General features: G+C 38.8%; 1 protein-coding gene and 1 pseudogene across 1 annotated transcript; one reads left to right on the top strand and one right to left on the bottom strand.

Annotated features, from left to right (window-relative positions):
- Positions 1–5,181: 5,181 nt before the first annotated feature.
- Positions 5,182–12,747, top strand: LOC112979734 (protein CC2D2B-like; annotated as a pseudogene).
- Positions 12,748–13,576: 829 nt separating this feature from the next.
- Positions 13,577–23,884, bottom strand: CCNJ (cyclin J). The gene is made up of 5 exons (XM_026094135.2): positions 23,153–23,884; positions 21,229–21,439; positions 18,550–18,849; positions 18,297–18,456; positions 13,577–16,703 (listed from the first exon to the last, which is right to left on the bottom strand). Exons 1-5 carry the CDS (start codon positions 23,219–23,221, stop codon positions 16,292–16,294), a joined length of 1,152 nt encoding a protein of 383 aa, XP_025949920.2. The 5' UTR covers positions 23,222–23,884; the 3' UTR covers positions 13,577–16,291.
- Between the last annotated feature and the right edge of the window lie 913 nt (positions 23,885–24,797).

Here is a 24,797-nt window from a genome sequence, read left to right on the forward strand (position 1 = left end):
CGAAGTTTGATTGTGTTACCTCTGAATGCTTTTTGACATATTTTCTTTGGAGTGGATGTGTGAATGGTAATTAAAATCTTGAACTAAGTTTTTTCATCCTTTGCTCTCCTTAACTCTTTTTCTTACTAGATGATTGCAAGACAGTATTTGTATTTTTCCCTTGATAGCACTGCATGTGTTTTATTCTCTGATTCTGGTTTTGATTATCAGTTCTCTCTCTGTGATCTTTAGAATGCATTTGAAATTATGTATAGCACAGAGGGGAAAATATATTAAAGACATAGGCCACAAGATAGGAAGTTGTGGGGTCTCTGACAGGACTATTAAAAGGATAAAGTTAGTAAGAGGATATAGTAAGGAGTATTATGAAAAGAAGTTCTTAGAAAACTGTAAAGAATTTCAGTTAGCACTGTTTTCTGATAATACTTTGTACATATCTTTTATGACAGTCTTTTTTGTCTGTCTGTTTTTTGATAGTCTGTTTTTTCCATGTTCAGTTCTTATGTTCTTTTACAGTAAACTTATGGCTTCATTTGCATTTATCCCAGGCTGAAATACTTCAGAGTCTGAGAAAAATCCTCAGACCTCTGCATACATTCTGTTTTCCTTCTTGATGCAGATATTCTGTTTATCTCATTTTTCCAATATTAATTGTCCATTTGATTTTGCATGCTTCCCTTCCTCCTATAGAGGAGATTCAGTCTAGGAGACAGTCAGCAATCAAGCTGAGTTAAGATACAACTTAGCATAAAATTCATTTCTGTTCATACACTACTGCATGCTTTTAACTTTTCTATTCGTTATGGCCTCAGGTCCCAGCTCCCCAGATTTTCCTTTCTTATTTGTATAGAGAAATACATTTTTCCTCTCAAATTTCTCTGTTGGCTAACGAAGTCACTTTAGTATTCATTTAAAAATACTTAATTTGTATTTTTCTGTAAAAAACTATTGTAAATATATGCATGGCTTAAATTACTGATTTTCTTTTTTCAGCAATATGAAAGCCAATTAGAGAAGGAGCTATCAGTGACAGAGGTGTATTCTGTTACTGCATAAAGAATAAATTCTGCCAGCTTTATGAGAAAGGTATAATATATCGACGTGACAATGTTTTCCTTAATCTCTCATTTTTTATTTTTAGTTCAAAAAGAATGTCTGTGAGAAAGCAGAGTACCAGTTCATTTCACAGACATTGCTTAGTATTTATCAGATGGGTGCAAACTTTAATGCTTATAAGCACTGAAATTCAGCTAGTGACCTAGTCTTAAGAAGCATCCATTATCAATCATGTTAAGCTATGGGAAGGATGGAGGTGGATATTATTTATAATGTCTAATTTTAGGTATCACACTGTAATTTCATGGTCACATTAAGCTGGCATAAATGGCACTGCTGCCAAAAGAAATGGCCTCTCAGCTGCTTATTTCTGTCCCCATCACTCACCCTCCTTTGCTCTGTCACTAGTTACTGTATGGCCATATTAAGGATCAGATCGGGGATTACAACCAACCCAGCAGAAAAATGTAGACATTCTTCATACACAGTGAAGTGTTGCAGAACTGTTGCAAGCAGCAGAGACAAAAAGGTTCAAGTTCACTTTCTATATGTATGTCTTTCTCCAAAAGATTGTTGATTCTTTATGGCAGCACTATGGAGCAGTAAGCACAACATCTTCCTGGTAGAGTTCATGGGATTCCCTGATACATGCTCCTTCTTTGGTAAGAAAGAGACACTGGTGCATGTTTTCAGTGAATGAACCAGGTAGTTCTCCCATTTATGGCCCTTTCAGAATCTTTTGCTAAGTCTCTGGCTTTATTTCTCCATAGGCCTCTTCATTTAGTCCTTCCCCATCTGAGGCCCCACCAAGTTGTAAGTTCTTCCTTGTTAACCTCCTCCTGACCTTCACCATCCACACCATCAGGAAGAGGAAGCTCAGTGAGAGGCAAGAGGGATCCTGACAACAGTGGGTCCTGCTTCTGATACCTTGGCTGCTCATATTTATGAGCAGAGTACCCCACTAGGTGTATTCCACTGGATCCCTAGATGCCTTTTTGCCTTTTGGAATTGGTGGATGTTGTCAGGGGTGTACTGCTCGGTGTCCCCTTCTACTGCCCTTGTGATAGATTTTTTTTTTTTTTTGTGCCCTTAACTCTTGCACTGCTCTCTTGTTTCGTTTCGTTTTGTTTTTTGTTTGTTTGTTTTTAGATCCCCCTGGAATCAGTTGTCTCTTCTTTTTACCTTTGTTTCTGCTCCAGTCCCTTCCTCTTTGGAAACACTTGATAGTTTGGTTAGGGCTGGGCTGAAGTTTGACCTTAATGACAATGACAAAAGGTCCCAGTCCTAACCTCAGCCATCATCCTAGCTTGCAGAGTTGAGCAGGACTCTGGTGGATTTCTACTTTGAATGGTCTTCAGATACCTGTGCCTAAACAAGGAAGAACAAATGAAAACAGTAAAATGATGTAAAATACAATTCTCTTAAGTTGTTTCAAAATCATGTATGAGTCAAATTTTCCAAGCTGCTCCAATGGTAATACTCCATTAGGACTTGAAGAGTCACAGTGCATAGGCTTTGGATGTACAATCCACATTTGATCCTCATTCTGGGCCCCAGTAGTGTCAGATTGCTGTTAATGGGTAGGGGGATTTTCATATCAACTAACTAAAGATACAAAAGGGTGTAGTTTCAAGAGCTATCTGAACCAGCACTGCTGGCTCACTATTGTACCCTTAGGTCCTGATTTACATCTATGTATACCTCCTCCTGTATTTCCTGCTTTCAGCACATTCAGATTAGCAATAATTAGAAGCATATTAGAAATACTGGCAAACATATACATGTAATGTGATCCAAATCCAATAAGAAACTTGTAATAGCTTCCAAAATTGTACTCATAGATATTAGGGTCAGATATTATGATAGTTTAAGCAAAATTAAGCTACTCTCTCCGTAACTTCTGTCTGCAAAATGAAGCTTTTGGCAAAACTGTACAGCATGGTTGAATATTAGCATTTTGATTAGAACCTGCATCTAGCATGCTGAATTTGTAGACTGGAAGACTTCTCACATACATTCTTTGTTTCAGACAAAATATTTCAATGAACGTTGTGAGCCCTACTGCTGAGTTATCACAGTTTATCCTGAGAAAAGTAGTTCTGACGCAAAAGAGAGCAAAGGTCAGCAAAGGCAATAGCACTCACTAATGAGGTACTGACATTGCACCATTTAAGAGGTTCTGGCTTTGGAAAAATGTGAGGGTCCTTAAAGTGTTCAACTATTCAACTACAATTAGCAATTTCCAAAAAAATCTGATGTTCTGTGAAATATTTTTGTTGATCAAAAAGTTAGTGCTCTTTGACAAGCCAACTGGGTATAAGCTTCTGTCTTCTTCCTTCATTTAAAAGAAAATACTCTTCTTTCAGTTAGTCATTATAAGAATTGGATACCATGATGGAATGTTTATCACATCCCTAGAAGAATTGTTCTAATAGTTAGTTATTCACAATGTTTTATTTTTCCATGTTCATCCAGTTTCAAATTATCAAGATTTAACTTCCCGGAATTGTTTCTTATGTCCATACTGCTAGTTTAGGACCCCACCAATATTAGATGCGTTCTATCTGTCCAGACATTTATAGGCTATGATATTGGTAACTTTCTCTATAAATAAGTAAAATAAATTGAGTTTCTTTAGTCTGTCTCTAGAATGCAAGTTTTCTTGTAAATGATTCTTGCAGCTCCTTTTTCCATTCCCTATATTTAGAATGTACGAATCTTTTGTAATACACTCAGCATTTTTATAATACTGTGTTTTTATTCCAAGATCAGTGATGAAATTCTTGGTTCTTAACTCTTCTTCATACAGAGGATATGTGTATTCTGTGAGTTATTAGTTTTGTAGTCCATTTAAGTGGAGTTTTTCTGTAGAGTTTCCTGCTTGTGTATACATTTTTGTTCATTGTTGCCCTTAGGGTCAGTAAAAACTTGTGTGGATTCCTGAGCCATACAATGGAACTCAGGAAATAAAGCCTGTGATATCAACCATTGGTATAAACAACTGACACAAAAAAAATATTGATAATATGAAGTATCTGCTGTTTGTGCAGATTCCCAAACCCTTCTGTAGTATGGTGACCTTAAATCATTTCCTGAGTAGCCATCTCCAGTTGTTACAGGCATTATAACATTATTTTAGACTTTCCCTGTAAGCATATGTGTTAACATATATGCACCATCAATGAGAATGGTGCACAGGGGTCTTCACAGGATGTTTACTTGAAGAGCTGTAGATTTGTAAAATTCTTACAGTCTAAAGGAAATATATAACCACATGTGCAGATACCAGTAGAAACAGCTAGTTAAGTCACCTACTCATCTGTTGAGTATCCTATCCCAGGTAAACAAGTGGAGTTGAATGGTTTAAGTGGCAGAGACACTAGAATCGGAACAAAGGTTTCTTTACCTGTATAACCAGAACCTGCCCCTTCTTTCTTTATAATATTTTTGAGTTCTCATCTCTTTTTTTTTTTTCCTTTTCCTAGAGCTAGAGCCCTTGCAAGACCTAGTTGCTTTCTGTCTTGAGGACTGCAGCCTTTTTCTTTATTTCCATATTACTATTCTCCAATTAGTTCAAAATCAACCATCAGAGGGAACTTTTCAGATGCAATGATGCAAAGTAGGCAGCTTTCCCTTCTCTCTCCATAGTGGTCAAGAAAGATTGGGGGATGGTGAGAAGAGTGTTCACAACACTGAGAACTGCACTTCTGATACAGCAGTTCCTATTGGATACTGCAGCTATAATTTGCAATAGCTATTTGGCCACTGTTTTTGCTAGAGGACATTTCGGTTTGAAAAAGTAGCTCTCTGAGCTTTAGGACTCCTCAGTCTTTGATCTGCACGGCATCAGCTTGCATCCAGCAGGGCTTATCAGTTCAAAGCACAATGCTGTATGAAAATGATGTATCTGACTGCAGACCTGTATTGGCTTTGGAAATTACATGACTGCCTCAACATTATGCTGCATCTTAAGCAACGAAAACGGGCTAGATCCAAGCTAATATGTGTGGACTGAGTTTTGGTGTCTGTACCTGCAGCATCATTATTTGTAACTACTTTAATCTGTCCACAGGTAGTTTTAGCTCTGCATTCTCAATTTTTCAAAATTTCTCATTTTGATGGGACATATACTGTAAGTGTTGCAATGGTTTCTTGCATATAAGAAAGAAATGTCTTGGACCACTGACTGTTCCATTCTCAGCTCTTCTGGAGCAATCAAAGGTAAGAAAATAAAATATTCCTATGATATTCACAGAACTCTGTAGTAGCTTTAGTTCTTAGCAAAGAACAAAATAGCAAAAACGATTAGCAAAATTATTGAAAAAATAACTGCTTTACCTATAAAATGGTCTAGCAGAGTCCTCTGTTTTTTTGCATCTGGTCAGGCCCACCTCCTAAGTGGAAGGTACAAGAAATCCTGTCATAGGCACCTATTAAATGATTTACATAAAGATATATTTCTTCCTTACTCCCCATTAGTGTCTGGCTTAAATCCTGAATGATTTCATTATCTACGTAAAGGCCTAATCTCTTGAAAGTCCTGCTAAGCTCTTGCTCTCATTGAAAGCTGTGATAATTAGTTCAAGTTAATTTTGTATTTAAGTATATTGCCTTTCAGTTCCACTAAATGTTTCTTGTTTTTATTTTTAGTAATGAAAAGAGATGAATCAGAACACCAATTTTACCTCTTCTCCTGTGTTTTTACACTCATCTGTTTGCTTTTATTCATTTCTTCAGGTAATGCAAACTCGTTTTTTCAGTTTTGTGCAGTCACTGCATTTTTATGTGAAGTAAAATTAAATATATATGGAAGCTGATGTCTTTAATCCTGTCTTTTCAACATACAGGAATATTCATGAGACAGCTATAATTTATGCTGTAACTGTTCTTTTGACAGAGGAAAGACTTTGAGTTGTCTGCACCTTTTTCAAAGAAACAAAACAATTTGTAAAAGGTTGCAGAAGAAAGTGCTTTAAATCTATACACTCTGTAGTCTTACTGCAAATATCTTTCACTGGAAGTGTATATCACTTTTCACATCTGTTTTGTGTTGATACATGGAAAGGTAGCATTTGTACTCGCTCTGGAAAATGCTGAATGTTTCTGTTGGAATCTGTTAATGGGGCTACGTTCGATGCATTTTGTCCCCTACGGAACGCTGACTGCTTAATCAGTGGGGGGAATGCAAGTATGTGTAACAATCACCAGGGATATAGAATGGTTTCCTGTTAAATATAAACAAGAGTATGTACTAACATAAATATAAACAGGAATATGTCAGTAGGGAATTGCTTATGGAAACAAAATGGGCAGAATTTTCAAAGGATTAATTTACCATGGTTTGCAAGGAATATGTTTTATAATGTATTTCACATCTTTCAATTTTAAGGCTACTCTGTTAGACTGATTACCAAATTTGACATGAATATTTTGATAGGTCTGGTTCAATACCCAGTAATACAATTCACTGATGTATGTGGCCTTTGACACTTCAGAGGAAGGTTTGGGGAAACAATCGGCTGCCGTAAACTTTCGAGACACAAAGCACAGACTATAAAGGTAACCCCCCCCCCCCCCCCAAGCTTTTTGCACAGAAATTCACTGGAATTTTCTTACATCTAATGAAACACGGTTGTTCATCATTGTGTCAGACCTTAATCACAGGATCGAAAAGACTTTAAGAATAAAAATGATGGATTGGCGAACCTAGCAGCCAACTCAATGGCATTGACAATGTCCCGCTTAAGATTGCCTGCCCTCTTAAGACAAATTGTTCCTAAACTAGAACAGGGAAACAGGAGCTCTCTTAAAAAGAAAGAAGAAAATGAGTTGGAAATCTTACTGGAGCATTACTGGGTTAGTATTTATGTTAGTGTTGCAATTACCAACAATATCAAGAGAGGGTAATTTTAGGCTGTGAAGAATGTTATACAGTTATTTATATCAACAGATGCTTATGGATACTCAGCTTTTAGTGTAATGTTGTTTTTCGCCTAGTTCTGTACAAAGATTACATATCTATTGCTAGCTGTGTAAGAAAAGAAAAGATTAACTAAAAATTTTCAAAATAAGCATGGACTTGCATCTCTCTAAAATTTATATTTATAATGTAATACACGTTAAAACATTATTTTCCAAAAACAACAGCTTCTAGCAGAATTTGCATTTTGAGAGAATTTCCTGGTATTCATAATTTTGCCCTTTTCCTAATTATATGTTAGAGAAATTAAGGCAATTGATTATTCTTGCTTTTGACTTCCAAAGTGATGCTTTGTATTTCTCAGTCCTGAGCTGCTTCATGAGCTAGTGGCTCCCCATGTAATCTAGAGAGTTTGGAAGGGCTAAATTACAGCAGCTTTTGCCACATGCTATAGCTTTGCTCTTAGTCCGTGAAGTTTGTTCAACATGATGCAGCCTTTCCTTTGACTTGTACCTCCTGCTTGCTCCGCTGTTACTACAGTCTTCGTGGTAGGCTGTCCACCACAGTGCTGCTGTGAGGAGAGGGGACGTACTCTTGTAGTTGGTGTGGCGTTATGTTACTTTGCAGAGAACAAGTAAAAGTGGAGGTGGGGACTTCCATGCTTAGTCTGCAGATTGAATAATTATAGGTACATTTTCTTTCCCACTCAGTATTTCTCTCCTCCTCTGATTTCTTTCAGAGCTGTTTCATTAGCACTTTTACCAACAGAGAAGCTGATTTGTGTGTGAATCTTGGAAAGTTCATTTACCTTTCCTTAGACTGTCAAAATGTGTGGGCTTTTACTTTGTGGTTGGTGTGCTTCAGCATGTGCCTATGTTGTTAGTCACAGAGTTAGTCATAGAGAGTTGGGTATCTGTAAAAACAAATCGAATAGATCAACTCATACACAATTGAAAGAAGTTCACCAGTGTCTTGAGGTCAAGAACAAAGCTGAAGTATCCCGTAACTCCTCACAATATAGTTAAAATACAATGTAATGGCACCGAATATTGTGTTGGCCTCTGCCGCTATATTCTTCAAGGCTATAAGCACAGGGAATCAATGCACTGTGGCTATATTATGCTAGGGAATAGCCACACGTTTTTTCAAAAAACAGCTTGTGTGTGTGTGTTTTGGTTTTTTAACTTTTTAATCATTATTTTTACAGCTACGAGGACATTTTTCATCAGTCAATGGCATACCACAACCTAAGTCAGCCTGCATAGTAGGTAGAAATGGCTGAGGTTTCATTCCCAATAACCCAGGTTAGATACTGATTTCAAAAACAGCAATATTTGGAGTAGCTCCAGCCTCAGTGGAGCTGTTATTGATTAGCGTAAGGAGCTTGGAATCTCTAGCTTAATGGTGTTAAGTTTAGCATGAATTAAGAAAAGGGATTTTTTGGGATCAGAAAGACACTGAAGCCAGTGCAGGCCAATGGTCAAAATGACTTAGCTCCTTATTATTGAGCTCCTTATATGAGGTCCTTAAATTTTGATTTGATGTTTCTAAGATACTTCAGTTTGAAAAGATGCTAGATGTTTAGTGAAGCACTAAAATAGACAGATGTAAGGTATATGTGGTAAATATTCCTATTTAAATATAGATTTGGAATATTTCTTCTGGGAACTCATAAAAGAACTCTAAGTGTTAATACCAAATGAAGCTATTGTTCCTTCTATATAAAAATCTTAAAAACAAATAAATAGAAATTAACTTCCATACCTGCTTTTAAATACTAAGATGATTGTTGCACTTTGGGGATTAATATACATTTCTAATCATATCTTGCCTCTCTTTAAAAGATGACTTTTGTGTTTTGTAGTGTGTGTATATATATTATGCATTAAGCAAATAATTGCTGCGGATAAAGTGTAAATGTTATGGGATTTATTAGAAGGCAGTTGCAGAGAACAGAAGTAGTTTACATCTGCAAAATTGGTTGGTTGTATTTATTACAACTCTCAACATTTGGATTTTTTTTTTCTCTTCTATGCAAATTTAACCACATCAGAAGCAAGCACGAATCATGCACAGATACTTATCTCTAATATGTTGAAAATTTTCATATTCTTTCAAGAGTCAAAAAATAGTTGTCAGGAAGGAAAAAAACCCAAACCTTGATTTTTGTATTACTTCTCTACAAAATTTTGGTTCCCTATGAATTATGTTTGAAATATTTCAGTTTCCTTAAAGAAATTATTTTTCTCATGCTTTTATATTTAGTATTCACATTTCATAGGTTCTTCAAAGGTTCATTAATTAAGATGAAAAAAGAGAACTAATTGGGAAGTGAAAAAGTGATGGTATGTATTATAATAGCATTATAAAACAAAAGTAAAACAGTTGTGCACCAGGCAAAGGTTTCCCTTTATGTTCTGCTCAGGTTCTTACCACATGCATAAGTATTATATGCTTTAAAATTGTTTTTAGAAATTATTTAAAAATAAAGCTTGCTACTGAGGGATAAATCCTGTCTTATAAGTCACTGGCTTCTGCAAATGCCACTATATTATGTGTATAATACATTTGGCCTTTTTCTTACACCTTCTTCTTAAAATTGCTTTACAAAGCCCTTCATAATTATTTGTTGTAAAGCATAGTCTTGGGCATGCTGGGGGCGGGGGGAGTTCTTGGTTTTTTTTAAACACACTAAGGAGAACATCACAGAACTAAGCCTACAGAGAAGTGGAGAGCTACTTCTGTGCTCTCACAACCTTTTGTTCATCCAGGAAGTGGAAAAAGTTCTTGATACGTCTTAGCCTCTGTGGTCTGTCCTACATGTAGTGCTGTATGCTTGTTACCTTTTCACCGACTTGCTCTCCTTAGTTTTAAGAGACTTTACAAGAGCTCTTAAAAACAGAGCTACAACAGTCTCCATGTTGAGAGAGGTTCTCTTTAATGCACATAATCTGAACCCAGGTTTGGAGCCTGATCAGGACTTTTCTCCTATTACAGAACCTGTTCCCCTGTAGGATCTTATCCTAGTTTTCACATATCTCAGTTTTTTGGATGCATGGCATGTTCCCACTTCTTCATTGGTCAGTGAAGAGAGTTGTCTTGGTATTCATAATCCCTTCTAGAAGGGTGTAGTCCTTATGGCTGATTGTCCTTATCAGTTCACTTTCACAGTGAACAAGCACTAAGATATGATACGAGATCACAAGTATGGAGCCAGTGTCCATGATGTGGGCACGTTCCCTGGGAACTCAAGTCTTTGTGGCATTTCTGAAGAATTTCTCCATGTCTCGAGTGGCCATCTGGAGTGCTGTTGACCCTTCTACAAGATCTATGCATCTAAATGTACTGAGACACTTGGCAGAACACTGCTGTAGTCAATGTTGAAAAAACTACAAAACTCACCTCCAAGTAATACAGTTGATGGATGGGTGCTTGGGTTGCAAAAGTGCTTATGGACAACTCTTTGTATAAAAGAGTAAGGTTGCATGCCAGTCAACAAAAGCTTTCATGATGTGTGCTGGCAACAGACAAATTCACAATCTGCCCTTCTGTTCTGCTGGGGAGTCCAATTAGTAAATCTGAGGATTTGGAGGTCAAACTGAACAAAGGAAAATGCCACCCAGTTACATTCCTGTATATATAGCGAGATCGACACAACGTAATGGTAAGTCTAAAAAGTACCCAGGTTCAGGGGCTTGAGTATTGGAGCATCCATAGTGTGACTGTGCATATTGTTGATACACATGCAATAATTTTAAGTTAGCTGTATGTACCTTTTAAAAGTTTTCTTCTGGAAGTTTCTAAGTAATACTTTACTTTTTTTCTTTTTTAAGATGAGATAAAGGTACCTAGTATAAGTTTACATAGAAAAAACTGTTTAAAGAGAAAATGGTGTTCTTGACAAGAGCTTGTTTACTGGATAAGTTGATAGAATCTATAAAAGGTAATTGTAAAATGCTTTATTTAAACTGCACACAATGTACATCTAATAGAGCATCTTCTATATGTAAAAAGCTTTTAAAAAGAAAGCTGCTGTAAATACTTTAATAATCCTTCCAAGTTGCAGTTACAGTTATAATATTGGTTTTTTTGCAGGTTATTGGATACCTTCTCCAGATGCCCTATGTAGATTTGTAGTCAGTAACTGGAATTGTATATCAAGTGGGCATTCATTCTTTGAAAATTCCCAGTATAGAATTTTTCTCTTGCTGAGTATATTCATCCATATCCAAATAATATTTTGTCTGTGTGGGTCTACTTAGTTTCAGTTCTTAACTAGTTCATGATGGATCACTGCTTATGTCTCATGGAATAAGATGATTATTTAGGCATACAAACTAGGAAATAAAATGTATTGGTTGTAAAACATAGCCAGCTGATAACACATCTTTTTAATATCATAAGAAATAAACCAGTAGATTGCATGTTGTTAGAAATTTATTGTAGAAAGATTGTAACTGTATGTTATCCACTAAATATACTGTAAATTGACATTGTAATAGGCTGTAAATCTCCTAGGAATTAAACTGATGCACATTAAAAAAAAATGCTATAGAATATACAGTTAGTGCTTAGAGTGTTTAATTCATTAAATATGGAAAATATTTACTTTTAAGACAGTTTTAATGGGTTGTTTAATGAAAGTGTTCTGATTATCTTGCAGCTTCAGAATAGTAAATTCAGATGTTCTGAGAACAGCAAGTAGTATTTCCAAATACTACAGAATGCATATAACAGCTAATGTGTATGATAATTATGTAACTGACTTACATTGATGAATACAAACCTGAGATTCAGTATATAATGCTCATAGTTTTACCATCTGTATGTCATCCCTAAGTCTCCCTTCTCTTTGTGGAAGTACTGGCAGTGGAAGCCAGATCCGTGGTTGTACTGAGAATTTTTGAAGTGTTAAACTACTGTTTAGTTGCTTTTACTTATTCAGTTGTAAAGTGTTTTTGAATGTTTAGTGGCAAATGCTTTCCTTTATCAGAATGTATATCTTATTTACTGAAGACACACAAATTTCATTTTATTATATAACAATTACAGGGAAATACCAAAATGCATAATGTAAGTTTGCCAAACATGTTAGTGCTATAACTTCTAAAATAGTATTGTAATAGAGATTAAAATTATAGTACATACTTTGTTATTGCCACTTTACATAATGTTAAAAAAAAATGAACAAATATATATTAAAAAGTGCTGTTGTTGACTATATTGAAATAAAATAACAGGTTGCTAACTGGGCCTTTCTGTTCAGTTAGATAAGGCCTTATCTACTCAAGAGACTTCTGTTCCTGCATAGATTTAGAATGTAGAGCCAATAAATTATTGAAGGAGGGAGCCACATTACTTTCTGGCTTATACATATTCAACAGAAGTATTACAATTGCAAAATTTTTATTCCTGCTGATAGGCCAGCTGCTAAAAACTAATTATAAATTTTAGCTTCTAAGCTAATTTGCAGTGCAGGCAGAAATTAAGACTATCTTCATATCTAGAAGTCATGAGATGCATTTTTTGTTATTTACACATACAAAAAACTTCAGACTTGCAATTTAAATTTTCAAGTTGAACTCTTACTGAAATATTTCAAACTAAAATGTAGCTGGTAGTCTCTGTAGTTTTAAAAGATTCATAAAGGCCATATGGTAGTTCCTATTTGTAATTACAGTAAAAATTAAAAAATCAGTGATTTCAAACTGAAAAGTCTAGTCATTTCTGCAGTCTGGACAGCCTTGATTTTGTTGCCATAAGGCTGAGGACAAAATAATGTTCTGGCTCAGTGTATCAGTGTAGTATGCATGCTGCTACATGAACAGAACATTGCTTTTTCCTCATTTGGAGTACCCTCTTTAATAGCCCTAGCTTTTCAGTGATCAGAGTTTATTCTTAAGGGAGGGGTGTAAATTAACAAAGACTTCAGTTTCATCCTCTGACTTTAGAGGAATGAGATTCTGCACAGCCTATTTAATTTCTAGAGCTCTAGGCATAATCAGATGGCCTTGCTTCCAATGTGGAATATGTGCATGTTATTGGGGGAACTAGAATTTCTTTTAAGAGCAAGCAGTTATCAGAAATTTCAAATGTCCCAAACTATTTCAGCTAGGATGTATTGCATGATTTTTATGCTGCCTTCTGCACCGTTAAGCCCTCACTGCTATTGTAAATAACCTAAGAATTCAACTTGCTTGTGGCTCTTCACAAAAAGGCTGTTCCTACTTCACTTGAAGTATTAGAGTATGGGATTGCCAGTACCACTGTTCATTTTTTTTAAATGAGAACAAAATGAATTCACCCTACTACTACAGTTCTTTTGTTCTCTTGCTTGCTTTGTTGCAGCTGTGTACTAGATACACTTGAAGTATACAGTGTTTAGCATAGGCTGTGGGTGCAATTAGTTTGCAAACCTCTTCCTGCATAATTTCCTTCCTGTTTTGTTAACATTAATAAACTCAGAAATGATCTGACTTTACATAGTGTCACAGAAGGGGTGGAGAGAGAAGAAAAAGCCCTTATGTTTTCAGCCCTTCTACAGTGATGATGGGAGACAAATCAGGATCAACAAAACAAAGCATAGTACACACTAGAGACTTCTTACTCAAAACTAGTTTTATTTTTAAAAATAAGCTGAATGCATAGCACTCAAAGATTCCATTGTTGTGGACATTTTGCATTTAGAAGCACCATTCTTATTTATGCCATAAAATACACATTTTGGTTCTAATAGTAAGAACACAGTGTATTTTTAATGTACACTGGTAAAGCTCTTTTAAATAATACATTGAAACGGTTCAGTGTACACTTTCTCCATAGCCATTATGAGGCTGTAGTGTCAGAAAACTCAGACTAAATAATAAATTAAAACAAAAAAAGCATGTAGTGGATCTTTTTACAGTTAGCCTAAAGTCTTAAAATAGTAAAATAAAAATACGCTATTAAATTCAAATTTGCAGTATTAACTAACTGAATAATCCCCCTGCCCCTTATAATTCCAGTGTTAAGTATTAGTTAATTTTTTTTTTAATATATCAAATGCCTATGGGATAAATTTACTAATACTCCAAAAAAGAAAGGCCTATACTGCTGCTTCACAAATAAAGATGACAAGTTAGCTGATATAAAGATTTTACAGAAAAGTTTGCTACAGGCATCTGCTGTTATTTCAAGTCACGGTCTATTACAAGATGTACATTCATAGCATCAGAGGTAGTTAGAGCACTGAAGACTTGGATATAGTATTGCAACAAAATTAAACCTGCAGATGGGAGTTTACCTCTTAAATGGGTAAGAATTCTGAATAAAAAGCATGGCATCCTATGAGGTGGAAAGTCTCTACTTAACACTACTCTCAGACATGGGGAAATATTCATGAAAACATGGGGTGTGGGGGGGAAGCTTGCACTGTGAAGAAGTAAGAATTGACCACACTATGCCTCTATCAAAGTTTATTCTCTAGCATAAAGCAGAGAGGGTCATCTCTTTCATTCACCCTCCTATCTGTTGATCCCTTGACTTGCACACATGCTACAAAAACCCACAACAGAAATTGGGATTTATGCTAAGACAAAACAAGAGAAACAGGATTTCTTCTCCTCTAAAATAAATAGATTTTTGTAGCATATTCAGCTCTAGAAAGAGCAAACATCTGTCCTCCCTCAATTCTAAATATTATGGGAAGTCTTCCACTTCTGTGATAAAGCCTTCATCTTAATATCGATAACAAATACCTTAATTGCCTCTACTTTCAAAACAGTCTTTGTTACATTGACAAAACTTCACTTTCATTAGATGGTACACGATTTTAAGTGCTGCCACTAAGACAGGAGGAGGTGGTAAAAGAACAAACAAAACCAAAAACAGTCCTAAGTCCACATCCTATAATGATATTTTAAGGTCACAGGAATCCTGTCATTGATACTGCCTCCAACATCCTACCAAAGGAGTGAGGCAACTATCTTATATATTAAAAAAAAAAAAAAAAAAAAAGGCAGATTTCTTCATTACTATCTTTACCACAATTTTCATCCAAGAGTTGGATGAGTGAAATTTTCTACCCTCAAAGACTATCCACTCCACAGGAGATATTGTAGTTTCATAAATTTATGTAATTAGCACCTTAATTGTGATAAAGCAATTCACTCTGCAATACATTTTTGATCCACCCATTTAGAAGGGTAAATCTGCATTTTTTCTGGAACTCTCAAACAGCAGAAGAAGCTGCCCTACTATTACCTGAGAATTTTCCTCCACTATAACCTTGACACAGAATTGGATTTCTATAAGCGTTGAACTGTACTTTTTTTTGGTACAGCCTGTACTGCTAGTAAAATCAGAGGATGTTTTCTGGTGGGTGTGTATACACAGAGGAATCACAGCCACTGCAGTAGTTCTGGTACAGTAAAAGTTCAGCTGAAACTCTTTTCCGCAATTATTCAACACCACACTGCTGGCAGTAGTTCACATTTACATTCTGTGAACACTATCATATCCCTTTGGTACTCTGCATATAGATGCCCTGAAGAAAAGCCAGTCCACTTGTCCTATATTCTCTTCCCTCTCTACCCTCCTCACTCATATTATACCCAATTAAGCATACGAACCAGCAGCACAGAGTAATGAGTAGAAAATTCCCTGAGTTAGTATGAAAAAGTTAACTTTAAACATAAAAAGGACAGGAAAAAAGGGAGAACACAGCATCTATCCTGTGAGGTACAAAACTCAGAAGTAGCCAAAACACCAGTTAACTCAAATGCCTTAGTCTAAAGCACATATCCAACACAAGCTGAAAAAAAAAAAGGGGCAAGAGTATGGAGTTAGCCAATTGAGGTTTCTGTCTTCCCATGATCCCCGTGTATCTGGGGAAGTCTGGCATTCGATGGATTCTTAAGTTTCAGTAAATTTAAAGTATTAATACTGTATGGTGGTATTACATAAATGTCTTCAAAATAATACTGTATATCTCCTTCATTAAAAGGTAAGCTTGTAGTTAGTCCACAGCTGTTTTTCTATTGACTAGTATTTCAAAGGTGTGTTAGAAGCACAGGGTATTCTGAGTGCCAGAGTAAGAACCTACTACTCCCAGATACAGGCATTCTTTCTAGAGGGTGTTCTGTGTGCTTATTCCTTGCAGTCTGTATTTAAGCTAAGGTACTGGTTGCCATTCCAGTTGCTTTTTCCTGTAAAGACACTATTTTTATTCAACTTGTTGCCCTCAAACTTACTTGAGGTTTAACAAAAAACAAAACCATTCCCCTCAACACAACTTCCCACCCCAAACAAACAAGCACAAAACCGATTTTGTATTTATCACCTCTCAAAGCAGGGAGTAATACAGGAGTATCGTGCATTCACTTGGTAACTCCGGTTGTAGGAGACACTTATACATGGCTTCACTTCTAGTGGAACAGCTAGTGACATAGCAGAACCAGTCTGTACATGGCCTCGAGCCTGAACACTAGACTGTAAGGCAGCAGGGCAAGTCTGAAGTGGGTAAGATGATGTATGATTAGCTGATATTATCTGTTGACAGTTTTGCTGCTGTGATGTCTGATGGTGATACTGTAATGAAGGCTGATGAGCCTGGAGATATTGTGGTATATGCTGCTGAACATTAGCCTGCTGGGGACTTGGAGCTGGGGTCTGAAATACAGTATGTTGGGCAGTCTGAGCATGTTGTCCTTTTTGCTTGTTTGCTTCCTTCACATCATTATCATGCGCACTAAAGCAAAATAAGAAGACAGAACAGATTAAAATGGATATTAAAATCATTTAAACTCTTTTGGATTAAATTTTAAGAGCATTCTAGCCAATGGTGCCATTATCTGGAAGCTTCCAACATCTTTAAAAAGCCAATTAAAAAAAAAAATCCTACCCTTTAAACTCACTTAAGGTTTTAAAATTTGTTTCTTTAGGGTACAGGGTTTTTTTTTTTTGTTTGTTTTAGCATTTCAGTTAACTTTGTAGCAGTACTTAAATGCAAATACAAGTCAAGTATTTAACAGCAGTATCTAAAAATATCAGTTCAGTAAGGTCTGCTAGGATACTTCACTAGTGCCAGCTTACCAGAACCTGAACCTTGCTTCCACCTCATTTAAATTGGGTAGCAGAATACAGTGTTTTTAAGAGACGTAATATCAAAGGACTTTTAATGATCTCTACTACCATACTTAAAGATCATACTACCATACTTAAAGATCATATATGATCATGCTCTGAGGAGTGGAAATGCATGTAGTTTCTTTTTCTAGCCCACTCAGTACTTAATTTTAGACATTTTTAGCTGACCTGAATTCCCCTAGTTTTACACCTGTCTCAAATGTATTTAGACATGCTCTTTCTCTTGTTCTTATGCTGAGGTTAAGCAAATGCCACTTACTCACTTTGTCAGGCCTAAAATCAGCTAAGTAGTTTAGTACTGCACATGCAAAGCTGATCTTCTGAAGACAGGTGGGGCTCAACCCCTCACCAGTTTTTCCTAAGAGGTTGCTAACTTATTATGGTGCATTGACAGATGACTGCAGGATTATTTTCTCCCCTCTGCACAGTCTTTCAGGGCAATATTGAAAACACTTCTGTAACAGCACTTTGCTTTCACAACATATGTTAGAGAAACCAAAAGAGGCTATGAAGGGTAGTAATGTCATCCTCATAAAGAAGATGTGATTACCAGGTACAGCTGTTCCTGCTCTTCCTCAGTGCCAAATGATACTGAGATCTGGGCAAGAGCAAACTTCTGTAGGAGGAAAGCAATTATGAAGGACATAAGTTTTGATCTTAAGGTTTTGAATAAGGGAACTGGCTGTGTAACATCCTTTTCAGGACTGAGGTTCAGCTGGCATTCATTGGCACTTGTGTCTGCTGTCAGCTCTATCTTTCCATTGTAGTGCAAAAATGGATACAACCTCCTCCCAAAGCTGGCCTCTCAAACAGTTTGTATTTTTGACCCACAAACTGTTCAGAGCATCCCTTGAACTTCCAGGACATAGAGCTTTCGGAGCAAATAGGAGCTCCCAAGCCTTCCATCTTCTTCACTATTACCTTCTATATATGAATAGCCTACAGAGATTGGGAATGAGTCATTTAATAAATTGTCTGAGCATGCCAAAACATGTCAGATCAGATAAGCTTTTTTGGAAGGAGCTAAACAACAATTTCAGTTAGTTTGAATATTACCTAATATCTAAATGTTTTTAGAATAGACAAATTGAACTTCAAGAAATACTGCTTTCAGTGTAAACATTAATTAAGGATAGTATCAGGTTGGGAAGCAGGCTTAAAAAAAAGCGCTATTATTTAGTTATTATTAACTTACATTAATAGTCGTTCAATACATGGCACTAAGAAATCCCAGGAGTATGCAGTAAGATGATGTAGTCGAGTAGGCCATGTTGGTGAGAGACGCAAGATAATCCTTGAAGAAGCTACACATGCAGTAGCAACTAAAGAAGGGGCATAATTTAAAAATGCATGATCTAGAAAGAAGGGAAAGGAAAAAAGATTCATATAAGTTGAATAATATTTGTCTCAGAGAACAAAGGTGTCACTAACTGAAATATGTAACTCACCTTGCAGTGATACTTCCAGAAAGTAATCAGCATATTTTGCCATATATAACTTAGTCTTCTCTAAGCAAACCATTGGCCAGCCATCATGAAGATCAGTCTCATGGACAGCAATAGAAAGATAATAGTCGATGAAATGAGCAGCAGTTGGGAGGCACAAATTCCACTGAAATGTTTCTAGCAACAACAACTCCATATGAAGTAAGTTCTGTTTGGTTAGTACCAGATTCATGTTAGTCATACAACCCAAGCTGTTCAACTGTTCAAGTTTGGGAACACTGTCTTCCTTTTCTTCAAATTTGCCTTCGGGTAAACAGAAAGAGGAGGGAAGAAAAGGTTCAGCATGAGTAAACTATAAAACAGACTGCATCTAATGTCTGTGTTGGCCATACTTCTACTACGTCAAACAAGCTTGAGACTTTCTTGGGGAAGCAAAGCTCAAATAGAAGACTTCCTCTGGGACAAAAAGGGGTCTGTGCTATATAAAGCGTTAGATTTCAGCAGCTAATGTCAAACATCGCATAGGATACGGAGCAGTGTGGTATTTCCTATTGGTTCTCTCACTCACACCAGAAACTAGTTGACAAAAGCAGAAACAAGCCATGCTACATATGACATCACTGGTGCTGCAGACAGAAGTTCTTGGTACCAAACTATTGTAGAACATGTCGTCATCATCAGTAAAACACCACAGTGATGTGACTTGGAGTACACAGCAATGTGGCCTTAATCCTGCTCCTCCTTATTATTTGTTTTTTAAAGTTATTAGAGTATAACCAGATCTCTGGCCAATGCAATTATTTTTAATGCTTGTTATGGTAGGTACACTTTTAGATTTGATAGCTGATAAGCTGCTCCAGCATTTCAAACAAGTACGCGTGTGCATCTGAAAACCCACACTGCCATAAATATAGTTTCAACTTTAACACTGCTAGTAGCTTCAGCCTTCCCTGGACTTCAACTTGTCAGTCCTGTGTGTGTTTAGCCTGAAGCAAAATTGTATGTGCAGAAAACCCATGAAGAAGGGAAACAAGTATTGCATTTCCATAAAGTTGCCATATGGTTGTGCTATTTCAGTTTCATTGCAAATTCTTTCCATCTTACACTCACTATTCAGTATTATACAATATGTTGTGAATAAACATTTTTAGAGTCCTTTGCAGGACTGAATCTACTGAACGTTTGATTTTTTTCCAACAGTTGGAGGTACCTGTACAGGACTTAAGCAACACAGCCCCTATCTGTTAGTTTGATTCCCATACTAGTAATTACAGAAATATAAACTTAAGGGGTCACATAATCACTTCTCTTACTACTTTTATAACCTTATCATATAGATTACAGCTTGCATTGTCCAGCCTACTGTACTGCTGATTAAACTACTTGTTTGAGCCACACAGGACAAAAGCTTAGAACAGCATTGTGGTTTGTGCTTTCTGAACTACTTCATATACTGCTTCTCACCAGAGTGAATACTCCAGGCTTTTCTAAGTTCTCCTTGGAGCTTGTTATGAGAGATGGGAGAGGCGATTTAAAGAAAAGTTCTCTTCAGAACATGAATTTCATTTGAAAACCTGGCATTAGTTCAAAGCCAATAAAGACATTTGCCCAAATGGATTAAACTGGTTTCCAAGACACAGTTTTCATATTCAGGGCCTCTTCCTTTGCCAAGAAAAGATTGCTGGCTGGTAGCATCCAGTTGAAGTCTACCCTCAGAAGAATCTGAAATAACCCTTTTCTTCTTTAGCTGTTCTGCTGAATAGCTGTTGGTGGAGAGAGTGGCGATGAACTGAAAGGAAACAGTATACCAAAATAGTCAACATCTCTGCACTCTAGTTTTCTAGCTGAGAGGGCCTAGAGCTACAGTATCTTCTTTGAGAAAATGAAAACAGATTCAGACAAATGGATCAGCAGAATCTGAACCACGAGTTAGTTCTGCTGCTAGGGCAAAGCTAGGGCACTCGGTTCAAGAACACGGTCGGCAGTATCCCAACATACCACAGCCAGATCTCTTTGGGAACTTCTAAAAGGGATCCTAAGTATAAAGATATGGATACATACCACAAGAATCTAGCTGAGGTCAGTATAAGCAGGGCAGTTCATAATGAGTGTTTGTAATTAGTTCAGTCTTTGATTACACAGTACACCATTGTGTACTCCAATGTACTTCATCTGTTACCTTTTGTATGTGACACAACACAGGCTTTATGTTAGCCTTAGCTTGCTTAAAGAACACCGCAACATATGCAATTTCGAGTATTCCAGAAGAGTGCAACATCATCAACAGGGTGCAGTATACTCTACATATAGCTTATTTTGTTACTGCCTCTCTCACACGTATGCCAATTTCCCCTCCTTCCCAACACTTGGTGGAAAGGAAGGGAAATCTATTTTGAGATGTCCTCAAAAGCACAGCCTTTCTATTCCTATAATGTCCCTTTGAAAGCTCATCTTAACAATTATTTATGTTTAGAAACACAGATTTTGATTTTTCTAAATCACAGTTTGTTTTTTCTCCTCTCAGATGCCAACAAAAGTCGAAACGAGTCTAAACAAAGAGTCTATCAATTGGGCCAGATTTAGGTAATTATCTTTTACAAGTACCCCATCAAGATATTCCTTGCATTTGGCAGTAGAGCCTGCATTGCTCTAGTTAATTAAAATTTGGTGCTACATACTTACTTGCTAAAAGGAGACAGGAAAGAGCAACCACATGCAGCTGCTGAATAGATATGTCATAACGATCCATAAAGAGGTCCAACAGATACACAGCTAGATGTCGCGCAGCAGGACAGAGTCTGAAACGATTGCTCACAATGGCAATCAGATCTGCAAAGTATCTTCTTAGATGTAACTGGGGAGAGTGGCCTTTGTAGGAGGGCAGCTTCAGCTCCTAGATGGACAGCAGCATGTAATTTGATTACAACCATCGTTTAGTTTGAATTTCTATCAAACTAATACAGCTGTATTATTCTTAAGTTAATCACTGAGTTTTCAAAGGAGTTCTCTCCTCTCCCATCCGCTCCCATGGTTTCAGCATCCCTTTTCACAGTGCAGAACCTATTTGTTGTCTTACAGAAAAGCCAAGAGTATAATAATAATAGTATAATAATTTAACATATTTTCACTGGGCATTCAGATAGAGTGATTCAATATTTTACTCTGTTACATTGCCTCTATTGCAAAGGCTTTACCTCCCAGCAGGGAAGCAGCAACAGTATGCAAGTACTCTTCAGCCGCTTCAATGCAAAGTCCAATAGCTTAACTCAAACGCCTCCTGCTACAGCTTAATCTAAGCAATCAGACTTTGCACTGAAGTGTTTGCATGTTCCGATGCTGCCAATTCTCCTGCGGGTGCCTCCAGCAGAAGGACACTAACTGCTAGCTGGAGGTAGCACCACTAGAAGAGGACAGGCACGTGCGTGCGTGTGTATAATCATTTGCTGCACGAGTATGTCTAAACCCTGACTTAATCTGTCTGATCAATGTAGCGCTGGCACTGACTGCAGCATACTCTCAGGCATTTAATTATATCTTCAAAAACTCCGACTAGAGGCAGAAAAGTATACCAAACCAAGACCTAAAAATCTCCCAATCTCCTGCTGTTTATAAACCTCACATGGTCTCAGATTTGGGGGAAAACAAAACAAAAACAAAACACCAAAAGCCCTACCAACAGCCCAGACAAGAAAAATCTGTGGCATTATCTGACCTGAATATTAAATCTGGACCATCAGAGTGTTCTCTGGGCTCCTGCTTGGTAGCTAGTATCCCCACAAGCATGCAAAAAAACTCAGAACAACAGAATCGCATTGCTGTCTTCTGTTATCATGAATAAACTTAAGAATTACAATTGTGTAGTCCAGATTAAGTAGAATTTTGAGTATAATACAATTTCCATCAGAGCAGCCTGTTCTGAGACACCGAGTTGGGGCGGCGTAACTTAGAGTTTTCAGAGTTTCAGATTCAAAGTTCTGAAGTATGTTACTGAAGTGAAATAGAGACGACAGATCTACAGAATTTACCTTTTCACAACACCGACATAGTTTTAGCAATGGTAACTTTGATAGCACATACATTATCTTGTTTTTCTCTTGTGTTCCAAAAAAGTCGCTTTAGCAGCCCTGCCTTCAAAAAATGCAGTCCAGCCACCAAGCACCATAGTGCAGCAGAAGCACATTTTTTACTAAGTTCGGTCACAATGAATGAACTTACATCTCCGGGCATAAGATGAGCTTTATTATCAAAACATCCCCAAACAGCAACTTCAGGTCAAGGTAGAAACAGCTTCAAAGTTATCTGAAGCTCAAAGTCAGGCAGTGCTGCCTAAACAAACCCTTCGCTTATTTTTACTGCAACTAAGCACAGCGCACTTTTTTTTTTCCTAGTTGCAATAGCTCAGCGCTTTCCACAGAGCTCAAACTCGGATCTATTTACACGTCCCAGCACAGGGACGAGGCGCCCCGTGAGCGCTTGGGGTTTTGAAGAGGGCAGAGCGGGGCAGAGCGGCCCCGGCCAACTGTCAGTCCGCGCGGACAAACGGTCCTGGGCGCTGCCCCGTTCCCCAGCGCCCGGGAAGCCCCAGCCCCAGCCTCCCCCCGGCTACCTTGTAGCGCAGCGCTTGGTGGATGTCGGCCGCCAGCTGTCCTGTCCACCACTGCGCCTCCAGCTCCATGGGCGGCGGCGGCCGGGGCCTGGCGAGACGGGAGGAAGCGGCGCTCGCGGGTGCGGGGCGGGTCACGTCGAGGCGGCCGGGCAGCACCGCCCGCGCCCCCTCCCCGCCGGCGCCCAATTATCAGCAATCAGCGGCGCCGCGGCCCCGGGCCGGGGCACAACTGGGACTCGTTACACTCCTCTCCCCCCCCCCCCCCCCGCGGGGGGCACGGCCGGGCCCGGGGCGGGGGGGAGGGAGGGAGGGAGCAGCGGCAGCCGCGCCGGCCCCAGCGGGCGATGGCGCCGTAACAAAGGCTGGAGGCGCCGGCGCCGCTTCCCCACTCACCCTACGCGGCGGCGCGGCTCGCGGCCGCCGCCGCGGCGCGGCCTGGCGCGGGGCACCTCAGCGCGGCGCGGCGTCCCGAGGGCTCCCCCGCCATCACGCGGCGCCGCCCGCCTCGCCCATTGTTAAAGGGCCGAGCGGGCCGGCGTGTGTACAAAGCCCGGCAGCGCTCGCATGCGGCGCGGCGCCCGCCAATCGCTCACCGCCTTACAGCACGGCCCGGCGCGCGCCCGCCAATCAGGGCGCGGCGCTCACGGGGCGCGCCGAGCCCCGCGCTCCGCCGCCACGCGCGGCGCGGCTTTGGGCCCGCGGAGCTGCCGTAGCCGCCGCCGCCGATAAAGAGCCGCGGGCGGAGGGGGCGGGGTGGGCCCGCCCCGGGGCGGCTCCTCCCCCCCCCCCCCGCCCCGAAAACAGCTCCTCGCACCCTCTGCCCGGTGGGGAGGGCTTTGCCTGGTTCCTGAGCTGGGGCGGCTCCTCCCCCCCCCACCGCCCCGAAAACAGCTCCTCGCACCCTCTGCCCGGTGGGGAGGGCTTTGCCTGGTTCCTGAGCTGGTGCCGAGGGGTCTGAGTTCCCGAGTTCCCTGCTCGGCGGGCAGGGCTCGGTGGGCTGGGGCGGGGTGTGGCGTTTTTAATGCGTAGGCTGATATGTTGGTGGCTGTATCTCACTGAGCTCTTCAGATGTAGTCTCCTTTTAGCCTAGCGGTGAAAGAAATGTACTTCTGGGGCTACACAAGGCCACGAGACTGAAGTGTTAGGTTTGTTTTGCTGGTGAGTTCTTCTTCACTGCTAATTAAGCTCCAGGAGGAAGGCTTACAATAGGATGTGCCCTCATTTTAAGTAACTGGCACACCTGTGCCTGCCTGAGTGGGCCTCTGCACCCTAAAATACTGTTCTTAAAAGGAGCTGCTGCTTGTGCTTCTGATCTAGCAGTAAGCATTATGCTCCTATTTTATATTCAGAAAGTCTTTTTCTAAATGTTTTTTTTACCCCTTCTTGGTAACTTCCTCCTATAGAAAGCTCCCAAAATAATACTTGGCTCTTCATAGTGGTTTATATCTTTAAATTCACAAATATCCAAACAACTAGCTAATGAGAATGTAAAATTTTGTACAACAGTACAATGTGATGGAGAAGAAGTACTTTGGACACAACTTATGTTGAAGGTGTTTAACTTTTCATTTCTACCTATGCACAGACATGATTTTCTTTTTTAATTATGAAAATGAACCAACTTTTTGACATAACCAGTTTAATG

This window comes from Dromaius novaehollandiae, chromosome 6 (assembly GCF_036370855.1).
Source record: "Dromaius novaehollandiae isolate bDroNov1 chromosome 6, bDroNov1.hap1, whole genome shotgun sequence".
Classification (NCBI taxonomy): domain Eukaryota; kingdom Metazoa; phylum Chordata; class Aves; order Casuariiformes; family Dromaiidae; genus Dromaius; species Dromaius novaehollandiae.